The sequence below is a fragment of the Apteryx rowi genome, unplaced genomic scaffold, assembly GCF_003343035.1.
Source record: "Apteryx rowi isolate R43461 unplaced genomic scaffold, aptRow1 scaffold_53, whole genome shotgun sequence".
Lineage (NCBI taxonomy): Eukaryota > Metazoa > Chordata > Aves > Apterygiformes > Apterygidae > Apteryx > Apteryx rowi.
Genome location: NW_020450794.1, coordinates 2058638 through 2071406, shown reverse-complemented (window position 1 = coordinate 2071406; position 12769 = coordinate 2058638). Strand labels below are relative to the sequence as shown.

At 40.6% G+C, this 12769-nt stretch overlaps 1 protein-coding gene across 7 annotated transcripts in view; it reads right to left on the bottom strand.

Annotated features, from left to right (window-relative positions):
* The window catches only part of VPS54 (VPS54, GARP complex subunit), a 51477-nt gene that overhangs the window by 10554 nt on the left and 28154 nt on the right, over positions 1 to 12769 (bottom strand). For all 7 annotated transcript variants that reach the window (XR_003255902.1, XM_026080627.1, XM_026080626.1 and 4 more), the window contains 7 exons: positions 12627 to 12723; positions 11802 to 12139; positions 9700 to 9829; positions 8583 to 8764; positions 7720 to 7832; positions 6133 to 6196; positions 4340 to 4445 (listed from right to left, as the gene is read on the bottom strand). Coding sequence is in view for 6 of the 7 variants with exons in the window: in XM_026080627.1 (XP_025936412.1) it covers positions 4340 to 4445; positions 6133 to 6196; positions 7720 to 7832; positions 8583 to 8764; positions 9700 to 9829; positions 11802 to 12139; positions 12627 to 12723 (1030 nt within the window). In the remaining variant the exon portion in view is untranslated. The remainder of the gene's footprint in view (positions 1 to 4339; positions 4446 to 6132; positions 6197 to 7719; positions 7833 to 8582; positions 8765 to 9699; positions 9830 to 11801; positions 12140 to 12626; positions 12724 to 12769) is intronic.

Sequence of the window (12769 nt, the reverse complement as noted above, 5' to 3'; positions counted from 1 at the left end):
AGACCCTCCCCACGGCCCTGAGCACGAGCTGTTCGGTGCAGGGATATGGTATTGGGCAGAGCAGAGAGCAATTCCACTAGCGAGAGTGTTACTCTGTGCTGATATCCATAGTACTAATCTACTGAAGACCAGTAAAGTTGGAGCAATGAATATCAACGGAAGAGTCAAAGCTGGCTTATGCTTTTTTAGGAGGATGCTGATGACAGCCTTACAGACTTACTTTGAGCAATAAGATCCTTTATGTACAAAGAGGGCAACAAAGATGGAACAAGGGGTTTCAATCCCTTCTGCTGTCTGCTATTTGTGCCTGAGTGTATGTCTCAGCGATGATGCGCCCTGATCAACACAGCTTTTACAGCATCTTTGGGGAAGAGGAGAGGAGGAAAGAACCTCAGGTTCAAACATTTAGGACTTAATGAAGGAAAAAAAAAAAAAAAATCAGTCAGTTCTGCTAAGTTCTATTCTGGGTAATCTCCTCAAAAATCAGCATGTACAATGGCTTCTTCAACTGTGGAGCCTCTGAGCAGAACATCAGCAAGGAGAGATTCCTCTAAAGCAGGGAAGGAATAACTAACCTCGGTTTTCAGCACTGTAACCAAGGAAAACTGTGAAAGTCTGCATCAGGGTGAATAAAGCTGACGTTATAGGATACTTGAAAGCACTAAATTTGCTACTGCTTAGGTGGCTAAATTTGTGTTTCTAACACTAAAAAATGCTGACATCTAAGAAATGATGCACAGGAGATTTTAAGCTATGTCAAAAACCCACGCTATAAGAATTCCAGGTATACTGGATGACTCATGACTGGATCGTCCTATGTTGGCTCCAGTAGAAAAGTGTTATCATTAAAGGTATACAGGCCAGCTAAGGTCTCTGTGACAGACAGTCCTTATCAGCATAATCCCTCTTATTTTGGTATTACGGTCCACCACCGAGCTTGAGACACAAGATATTCTAGATTGGGCTGGATGAGTCAGTAGGGATGGGGAAACTGTCACTGTCACCCCCCGTTCCTGTAGCGTGAACATAAGGAGCTTCCTTGATAGTTCTGGGTTATGAGGAGTTCTGCTTCCTCTTAATCTGTGAACACCTTTCCCCCTCCCCCCCCCCAAGTGTGGAAAAATACAGAGAAAATGATGTTGCCATCTGAGAGCAAAGTTTGTAGCAAGTGTCCAGCAGCAGGACACGTCCAGGTTGGAGTGGGCAGCATTGCTCTCAGATGTATTCTACCTCACAGAATTTCTTGAGGAGCCCTGCCCAGCAAATCACCTGCTTTCTCATGGCTCGGAGAACCGCTTCTTTCATTCAGAGCCTCATGTTATGCACAGCCCTTTGAGGAAGGATTTTCCACTCAGAAAATTCTTGTGCCCTTTTTTCAATTTATATGTATTAGCCAGAAAACAAAATGACTGAGAACTACAACTACTAGCTACTACTACTACTACAACTACTAGAACTACTAGCTACTTCCTCAAACAATTCAGTAATCAATATGCTTTTGTTGTCTCTGGCCTTGTACACAAGTTTTTGTGTTTCACCCTGCCCCGGTCAAGACAGCTATCAAGGATTTTTTAGTTTCTTTGTGACTTTAAGGGAAGTGTGACGTGGGATGGAAAACTAATTCACAACTACTGTTGGAAAAAACATCTGATCGGTCTTCATTTCATGACCATCTTTCTTTTGGCAAGATCTCAAGTATCCTATAAGCTGGAAACAAAGCACAAGGAATTCCATTGTTTTTTCTGCCTCAGGATGCCTTTGAGGCAGAAACGTATATAAAAGAGCACATGTAGGAGGAGAACAGTCCAGTGTGCTATTTGGGTTTTATTTTTACCTTCAGCTCCCCCTTTCTGTCACGGACTACAAGAAGTCTTTCAAGTTCTACTCTTCTCCATCTGAGGTAGTACAGAAAATGTAAAAAAAGAAAAATAACCCAATGCAACTTGGGGCTTTTAAAAACATGATCCTCACACTGAGGTGATCCTGGAGGAGAACAGGAAGCTTATGTACTGACAGAGGTTATGGGGTCAGACTAGTTTTGTTCATTCAGTTCTCCCAGACCTCCCACTTTCTTTTACGGAAATGGAAACAAATTATGTCCTTGTCAAGTGACTTACTTAAAAACCCCGGGGCTCTCAAGGGAGAGCAGAAGTCTCAGGGCTCAGAAGAACTTCCGGGCTCATGTTTGAACAGAACTGTCCTCTTGGCAATAGGGTGGAAATTGGGAGGCAAAACCTACAGAGAGCTCAAAGGCTGACCCTTTCTCTTCCACCCGAAGGATTCATAAGCAATTACTGTTCTGCAGCTTGTCTCTGCAACACAAAGGACTTCCCTCACCCAGAATTCTGGTTTTTGCCATGCTCCTGCTCCACAGGTGGCACTTCACAATAATTCAAGAGAGAATCCCAAATTTCAACCCTCCTTGAGAAAAAACAGGATACAGTCTTCCTGGCTATTGCCTAAAAATCAGTCACAAAACCCAGGACCACAGAGGTTACATCGTGAGGAACACCAACCTGCTCTGGGTTGCCGAAGTGGACTATCTGGGGCAAGAAAAACAGCGCAGACCTAGCACTCACAACTGAACCAGAGCTATGTGGGCATCTTATCTGAGAGAGGCATAATCTACTCTGGTCTCAGAGAAAAGTCAGGATCTGTAACTGTCTGGCATTCGCTTCTTCTCCTTCTCCTCATGAAAAGCAGGACTTTTCTTTATGCCTCCTGGTGGACTTTAGAAGTAGATCCATCAAGCCGAAGACCGATATCCTACACTGTCTAAACTCCATTGAGGTATTTATTTTAGGTTAGAGCCAGCTCACTGTCTAGTAGACCCTTAAAAACATGCTCTATAAAGGAAGACAGACACTCATACGCTCCCCCTGCAATATGTGGATATTACTAAGTTACCAGATGGCCTGCTGCGGACAAAGCAGCAGGGAAGTAGCTTGTCTGAAACATCAAAAGAGCAACACCCCCTCCTTGTGACTGCTTCGAGGAAAGCACTTCTGCATCCTGGTACTGTGGCTGCAAACCTTTTCTTCTTGGCACCAGCTAAACTACTCCAGCAATAATGATTTTGTGTTTGTTTACACACAGGTGTCATTTCACTCTGGTCACAGCCACAGCCCAAAATCTCATTATATGGGAACCACTTTGCAGCTCCCATCACAATAAAAACTAGCTCTTGCTACCTTCCAAACCTGCTTTGTTTGACAACTGTCAAAGCTGAAGTCTAGTGATCTGCAAGGACACCTTGACAGGCTCTTTATTTTGTTCAATGTGTAACAAATGAGCTTTTGTTTTTGCTAGCTGTTTTTGTCATCTCTCCAACTGATGGTCACCTTGCTGCCAGAAAATAGAAGCTACAACAATTAAACTGCACATGCTGTTTCACTAACAAGGAGTAAAATGTGAATTACTTATCAGAGCCAGAACAAGACACAGTAGAGAGGGAAGTTTTGTGGATGAACCTCAATGATGACTACAGGGAGAAGTGTTCCTGCATCTGCATACATGGTTGTTCAGGTAAGAACTACCAAAAGGAAGATTATTCAAAGGTCCATCTCCTAGGGTACTCCCAGCCAACTTATGGTAAAATATACTTTTGTAGAGTAGAATTTGTTGCTCTTTTAATGATTATGCTTATGTTCAGAATTCTAATACTTGATGTAACCTTTGCAGGCAAAACCACAAGTAAAAACCTTGGAATAAATTAACTGGTAGGCTTTGGATATGTATAACAAAATTTTTAGGTGTATTCATGTGCTCCTTTTGTTACTATTTACTGGTATTACCTTGTTGTACCTGTGTTCCACCAGCTTTCCTCTTCTCTAGCAAGAAATAAATAATGAAGAGGTCCTGGTCTTTCATCATCTTTACATTTTTACAACAGTGGCTTCATCACAAACTATTTTTCACCCTTCTGCTGACAATACTTCTACTGACTCATACAAACCAAGGGACTAGTTTCTTTCCTGACTCTAGATATGTCTCAGTGAGATCTGGAATCAAACTGCATTTTCTTTGACAGTGTTATTTGTACCTCCAGCCTGGAGGACTAACTAACTGCTATGACAAATACTACTGGATGAGACTTCTGGTATCACAGGTGAAAAAAAAAGGAAAGACAGCCTTCCTGAAGTTAATTCACCCGACATATCTCATCTTCAATGCCCTTAGCCTAAAAAGTCTACCTTGTAACACAGTAACAAGCACAATCATTTCAATATAATTTTTATGATTTATATTAAATCATAAAAGCACATGAAGCATTTGAGTAATACATAGTCTCTGCCCTGAATAACTCTGACTAGCACAGGCAGTACACGTGGGGTCATACCTTCAGTAAATCAGACAGGCGGGTAAGCATGTCAGTGGTGATGGAGGGAATGTTATCCACACACTGGCAGTACTCAAGGATTATTCTTATTAACAGCAGCACTGTCCTGCAAGAGAGGTAACAGAGCCAAATATGTTATCTCAGTGCACAGGAGATGTTGAAAAATTAAACAAAGCCCAGTCATATGGATAGAAAGCTACCTAATGCTACAGATTATAGCATTAAATAAACCCACTAATTGATGTGAGGCAAAAGTGAACTGTAAGGAGGATATACAAAGATGGTTATAAAAAATATCCATTCCACAGGGTGGTGGTGAGGGGAAATACTTAACAGGTATGAGAGAAAAATCTCTAAAGTTCATAGCCATAACTTTTTATTTCAAAGAGTAACTACTGTGAAACTAGAAGTCTCCATTCAGATGTTAGAGAGGGGAAAAAAAACCCTAAAGCTTCTTTCTTAACATACTGTACAACTCTGGCCAACTCTGAATGACTGCAAAAATCCACAGCCTGTAGACAATGACAATCATTGGAAAGGCTGTTATGAATGCTGAAGAGCCAAAAAAGAGAGAGGGCTGCTGTGAAGAAATAGCAGCAAATATTCAAAAGGTGCTGAGCACCTGTATTTCCCCCAAATCCAGTGGGGATAGGAGAATTTGCAAGCTATTGGAATTAAGAAAGATCCACAAAGAACAGGTAAGCTCCTTTGGATTCAAATACGCAGAAGGCAAGAAAATCGAGGCAAGATCAAATGTGCAGAGCAGATACCGTAACATTCCAAAAAATAAAATTTTTCTCTTCCTCTAGGCAGCAGAGTACAGGAAAAGAATAAACAATCACTAAAAATAAACACCCAGTGACTTCTTGGGTATTTTTGGTGAATACATTTTATTTGATTAAATATAATAAAAATGTATGTAGAAACATAAAGAACTGAAATAAATATTTGCACCAACATGAAGCTGACAATTGTTTCAAGGAGCTAAAAATAAGTTTCAAATCAGCAGACATGGATTATCAAACATATGGTCTATTAAATAAGTTTTTTCAGAGGAATATCCTTTATGCTTTAAAGGATGCTCAAATGCTGCAACCTGAAACGCTCTTTTGCGCTGATATCAGCGGGCTGGCATTGAAGTCATGAGCATTTGGTTTCTGTTTGTAATTAAACAATGGCACATCACCATGAAGCAACTCAAAACGACAGCTGGTCAAAGACACTATGGAAATCAGCACTTTTTTGTTTTAAGTTTGGGGCAAGTTAACATTTTTTGACTCAGGGGAGTGAGACCTTTCAGGTTTCACTCCCTCCCCCAAAAAACTCTCATGCATACTTAATACTTAAGCATCTCCATCTTTGGAAATGCAGAAGGCTTTTAAATGAAAGTAGTACTTGGGTATTACATATTTTAAACTCTTTGATATAATCAGTTTTAAGAAATTACATTCAAAGCAAAAGCAACCCAGATACAAAGAAATAAGGTATGCAGTATATGCAATATGCTCTGAGGATAAACTTGTATCTTCACGAATATGTGTTTTCATGAAGTAATTGCAAATCGAACAAAACCTTACATTTCAGCCTAGTTGTTCAGCAAAAAAACAGCATTTTAAAGTACAGAACAACTGGCAATGTTTTATAACTGCTCAGAAACAAAAGAGCAATTAATTTGTGGAAGGAAAGGTTTTCTTTTTATTCAAGTAAGATCGCTAAAGCTGTTAGCATTCACCAGTTCTACTCAAAAGCACTTGCCAACCAATCCACTGTTAAAAGAAAAGACTGCATCTTACCCAACTGTTGCATATTTTTGTCCTTCAACAATGAGGAATTCAGCTGGCTTTCTTTCTTCAGCAGCTAAACATTTTAACAAGAAAGGAAAAGGGATGAATTGAACTAAAAACAAGCACAGAAAATGCTGGTTTCTAGAAATGAAGTGTTCCCTTGCTAAGGCTTGGAAAAAAACAAATCAATCTTTGGACCACCACTCCCTATTTTATAATATTTACATGCAAAATGCAGCTGGTCACCCATCATAATTACGATCAGTATAGTTACTTATACTGTCAGTACACACTGCTGGGATTTTACACCAAAAACCCCCAAACAATATGAGAAGTCACACAGCCATTATGGATAGACAGCTAACGAGCTCAGACAAGTGTCTAGAATATTAGAGTTCATTTTGCTGAGAAGCTGCAGGTGCTTAGATCATCACCTGCTCTTCTCGAAGAATAGCTGTGTCAGATTGAACATTTACCTGGAAAGCTTTCAGGCTGCACACAGCAGCTGTCTCTGCCTGCATCAAGACTGCATTAGTGAGTCTTGAATCTCTCACCCAGCACTAGATTTAGAAACTGCTAGTACGAAAGGTTACAAACACAAGAAGAAAAGCAGAGAAAGTCACAAAGGTTTTCAACTGTACATTCTCAAAAGATTTGCTGTGCATATTAATATTTTAGCTTCAAACTTGCTTCTTCCTTAAGAGTGCAAGCTCTTACTGATGCAGTTTCCTATCTTCTTGAAGGAAGCTGCAAAAGCTTCTGTTAAAAGCAATGGCTACTCAGCATATTTCAGTGTCAGTGTTCCATCACTTCTATGATTAGTGCCTTATCTGCCCTTTATTTCTGCTATGTCCCTTTCGGGGGGGAGAGGGGCTTTCTCCACCATGACATTACTGTATTTTTTTTTTCCTCCTTTCTCCTCTATTGTCATTTTTTGTCCCTTCTATGTACGTTCTCTTCCCATTCTAGTTGTTCACATAGGTTCATCACCACCATTTTGGAGAAGCATTCCTACGAGGTAAGGAATGTGTAATAATGCATTCTCATTTTGCACACAGGGAAATGAGGCACAAGAAGAAATAAGTAACTCATCTGAGGTCACATGAGGATTCTGTGGTGAGGCAAATAATTGAATATACATGAGTTTCCAATCCCATCAGCAGCCACATAGCATACCAACTTTCATTTGAACAACTGGCATATCAAGTAGTGCAAAGGAGCAAGCAGTGTTTTACACAAACAGGGCTGAGCTCCTCAGTTTCTTGCAACAATTCCATGTTATATTCTGGGGAAAGACTGTATTTGTGCAAAGACTATAAGCCTCTACTTTGGGAATACTCGTATAAAAGAGTAGCTCCCTTCCTGTGCTAACCCCTAAATGGGTTTTGCTAAAAATCTTTTAAGGTCAACTCAAATTTGAACACTGCAAACAGGAAAAAAAAAAAAAGGTACAAATTCTCTCCTTCTGCACCCCCCAGAACACAGCAAACAAGCACAGACCAAGACTGACATCGGAATACATCTGGCAACATTCAGTAACAGCATTTGCTGATAATCATTTAAATTCAGCTAATAGTAGGATTGCAGGATACCCACCTGCTGCTTTTTTTTCAGGGAGAGAAATTCTGCCATCTGATACAGAATCGACAAGATCCTGAAACTCGGCAGGAACTTCAGCTTGCTTCCAGCGCTCATTGTCCAAGAGAAGGCTATTTATAAACACAAAAGAAAGGAGGCTGAGAAAATGGAATACCTTGTCTTGATGCCTCTCCTGCGTGCACTGCGGTGGAATCAAAGCTACAGTAATTTAAAAAGAGCCCACAGCCCAAAATGTTACACCATCAATCCGTATTAGAGAGAGGTGCCCAATGACTGGCAGTAACAAACCAGACAAACTCTCTGTTGCCTAGACACCTTATGGTTTGTTTATTCAATCTACCCTAGAAGACAAAAGACCCTGGCAGGGTCTTTTTCATGTGACCACTGCCACTGAAATTATGTGAAAACACTGGCATTTTAAGAGTTACTGACAGATGAAAGCAAATGGACTTGATGTATGTTATTAGGAAGGCTGTTCTCCAGGTCTTTTTTTTTTTTTTTTAAGAAACAGCTGGCTTGGTGTTAGCTATCCTGAAGTTACCAGTCCCTGAGATAGGGCAACGCTACCCTTCAATGTCAATAAAAACTCACAGGCAATCTCCAGTCCTTCCTGTAGCTATTACTGTCCTGATTTAGACAGCTGTAGAACAATCCAGTTAAAAGAGATTAAAGTTATGAGGAATGTAAAAGTCTAAAACAATTGAAAAGAATTAGGTTTTAAAACAGTTTCCACCCCCCCTTCTACTCATCAGTACAACTGGATTACTAGTGTGCTAGGCAACAAAAGATTTCTGCCTGGCTGGCATGTGATTGATAAAATTCTTCTTTGAAGAACATGAAGAGCTTCTACCCAGAGATACCTTAGTTTTGTCTTCCTCTCCTCATGGAACCTATTCACAAATTTGTTGGCTTGACTCTGCAGTGCTCCTCGCAAGGACATACTTTTTCTGCCACAGATCTGCTCAGTATCTAAGATAAAGCCTTCCATCAATCGAGAAAGGGCAACAAACTCACTGGAATTCAGCTTCTCTAGGAAGCCATCCTATATGCAAAGAAAAGCACTGTAAGGAGAAGTAACATCGCAAAAATTCAGAGATGTAAAGAAACAACTAGTTAGCACGTCTGAGGGGCAGAGAGCAATTAAGGATGCAGAATTCAGGCTTCAACTCTTAATAATATCTCCTACAATAAACTAATTTGACTCCAGGCAAGACCTCTGTAACGAGGCTCATTCATGCGTGCAGCTAAAATTAGTGTTGCTGTGTGCCTGGTTACTGTGATTTTTGCTGGTGGTAAGTCTTACCCACAGACTGCCTACTGGTGCCAGGCAAATAGCACATGTCAGTGTGGTAGGTCTTCTGTGCACCTTCCTTTCTGCGAGATATTGGGGAGAGCCAAATCTTAGCGCTGAGCTCTTACAGGATAAAATATCATAAATGCTTGCTGGAAGCAAGCAGGACCCTAATGTAAGCTCGATCATGACACCACCCCAGTGAATTTCACAGAGTGGAGAGATTGTATTTTCCTGTGGTTTTGCATGTACTGGGCTAGCCCTAATTCCCAAATATTTTCCCCATGGTTTGCATCAAAGTGAGTGCATTGGGAAGTCCTAGCATAGGTGCTACTGGTGTTTTAAGCAGCACATTACTTAACCCTACAGGGTACAGAGTAAGTAAATTAGAGTGCAAGCAGCTACCTTGTCACAGATATGTATTCCCTGCACAGAGTTTCAAAGATGCCAAGTCAGGGGGGTGGGAGAGTAGAAAGTCACAGAAACTCACATAGCCTTACAGTGACATATATTAATGTTTGTGTGTTCTGGGCATTCATTAACACCAAGTGCCTGTGACAGCAGGAACAGTTACTTAATTTCAAGTGAGAATGCTCTTTTAGAAGTCTTGCTTATTAAACCAGTAACATGCAATAACTTTTCATTAAGGATGAGATTCCAATAGCAGCCTGAGTTAAGCTCCTTACCTTTGCTCTCGCCATGAGGAACTTGACTGAACGATCGTGGCAGATATCAGAGGCATTATAAAGCAATTCTTGAATATTGTTTGCCAGCCTGCCCAGTTCTAGGTCCGTCAGCTTCATGTCATCACTGATCCTACGAATGACAGAACCATGTGGTTGAACATCAATTTTTATATATATATATATATATATATATATATATATATAAAAAAAACACAACAACCCCCCCCCCCCCAAAACCCCAACCTATTTCTGCTCATCATCTGAGGGAGGAAAGAGCCTTGCAGCAGCTGTCAAACACAGAGAGTTAGTTAATCACCAAAGTGACTTTGTACAGATGGGACCTCCTAAGCTGCTGTCACTACCACATCAGTCCCTGTGATAAGCAAGCACACAACTGTACTATCTTAATTTTTTTAAAATCCTCACTCTAATTGCAATTAATTATCTAAGAAAGAGAACATGATATAGCAATTATTAATAAAATAGATATTACTAAAACTTACCCACCTAAAATTTACTTAGCTCCTCTAATACTTCAGCATCACTAGCATATGACAGATAAACACAGTATTTTTCTTCTAATACAAGTGTAATGTCTACAGTAGATATTGTGCAGTCCCCACCACCTTAGTCTCCAAGCTATCACTCCATTAACTCTTTGATCTTCAGGCTCTTAAGTCTGTGCTTTTTGAAAATAATTTCATGGCTTGTCTACTGTTTTGAGGCTAGCCCATGGCACAGCTCTGCCATTCACCCAGCTAGTTACGATAACCATTTTCTGGCCTAGTCTAATATGGCTGCTGATGGGCTGACAGTATGAGAGGAGAGAGGAAACCCAGGATGCTACGGAGCAGCAACTGGGCTAACGCTGCCATAATTGTCTAACTTTTTTAGTCTCCTCCAAGCATGGAGCAGGGGTCCTAAGAAGAGCAGAAAAGGGATGAAGCAAATTCATTTTAGAACAAAAAGTTAGGTAACCAGCCTCAGAAACTCTTTTGTTACTAGAGAGCTCTATCTCGATGGTATATTATTAGCTAACTTGGCAAATTGTTCCAGATCAGTTGGGATCCAAGTCCTTCCTCCTTCCTTCCTTCTCACTTTAATTCCCTGAATTCCTCGTCACACTGCATTTCTCTTCCTGTGTAGCACCAGTGTTTGGACACATGGAGGCCTGAATCGATTTTATGTACAGTATGTTTATTCTAAATCTCTGTCCTTCAGCCGGCATTGTGACTTGGAGGGGACAAACACTGCCTGTTGCTTAAACACACAGATATAGATACTCGAGTACCCACCAGCAGGAGTGAACAGGATACTTGCTACCTCCATCCTTCAGTAGGGTAATTAGCAGCATTTCAATTTTGCTTCATAAAACTCTATCCAGATGTGCTGGCATTTGACACGGGTCATATCCGAGCCCCACACATGCTACGTGTGGTTCTTTTACAAAGGTAGCTGACTTCCACCCATAAATACGGAACGTGTAAGAGGCTGCCAAAGAGGTAACAGCTCTGCAGTGTCTGGATCGCTACAGGGCTGCACTGCCTGTGTTACCACAGCACTGAGATGTATTTATTTAACCATGCAAGTCATTGACCTGGCAATGAACAGCAGCTTTTTCTCTAGAATTCATCAAGGTATATTTCACCGAGACAGCTTAATAGAAAAAAGAAGGATTAGCTATCGGGAACACAGGCAGGGAAACGAGATACTGCAACCAGCCAAAGGCACAAAAAATGATCAGTGTCTTTTATGGAAGCTAGACTTGCATCTCCCCTGCTTTGCAAAGTAGTAGGTTCCCCAGCATAACAGATGGGGAAGGGTCCTTTCTCTGTAAGAGGTGACATACTGGCTCCCTGTACAACTATACACAGAGGTGAAAATAAAGCAAATAAAACAACGGTGAGCTAGGGACAGTGTAGTCTGATGGCAGTCTCCAGGGATGGTGCTAGAGGGCCATTTTATTTCACTTACCTAGAAAAGCACATTCTTCTGAAGTAAGTTTTGAACTGCAACATTGAAAACAAGCCCTTACACCTAATACCTTGCTTTAGTCATACTGTAGTTTTGAGATGGGTAGCACAGAGCCCGCATTTACTTACATAATCTCCACTCCTCCCGGAGTTACAGAAGATGATGTTTGCTCTTTGCTGGATGAAGAGTCGGTAGTGCATTCTGGTTCAGAAACTGAATCACTGCTACAAGGCTCACTGTTTGGGGAAATGTTTCTTTGAGAGGTAGTGTCAGCTGCTACAGGCGGGAGGTCCCCTTCGCCGAATGCATCACTTATAAACATGCCTTCATGAGTCAGATAAGCCACTTCTGTGTCCACTGTACTGTCTTTAGCAGAGTCCTTCTGCAATGTGTCCTCCAGGTCTCTGGTTTTTTGGTTCTTGTCTAGAACCAAAAGAACCACGCTACGGATAATATTTAACGTTGCCTAGAATCAAATATAACGTTTATTATCAAAAAAACCCTGTAGCACAAGCTTGAGCTGAAAAAAAGATATTTTCTTTTACCCACAAAATTAAAGTAAATCCTGACTTTATTTTCTATCGTGTAATTAGCATTCTGAGGCAGACCCAGTCGTCTCTGATGGCAACCAATATCAGATATTTCTGAGAAAGGTGCAAGAAACCTCATTTGGAGTAATCTGCCACATACAAAAGTGCTGTCCTAATCCCTAACAGTCTGAGATGGATGTAATCATGCAACAAGAGGTATTATCTCCCTCCCAACGCTTTCTTTGTTAGCACTAATCATTTTTGCCCTGGATGCTGATATTCACATATCCCTCTTTCAATCAAAAGTTTGAACTCTATAATCAAAATCAACACCTTAAAACTTCAAATAGAAAATAACTTCATCCCATTTCTGCAAAGTGTCTGAACTAATTATGTGAAGCTCTTGATAAATTAATGTCTTACCTTAATTCTCTTGAGGAAGATGGTAAACTTAGAAAAAATATTTTTCAGTAAATCAAACCACTGAGGAAAATTCATCATCCTCATCTGGTCTGCAAGCCTAAAAAAAGAATGGTATTCAGGAAACAGCAAGTGTTTACTGACCA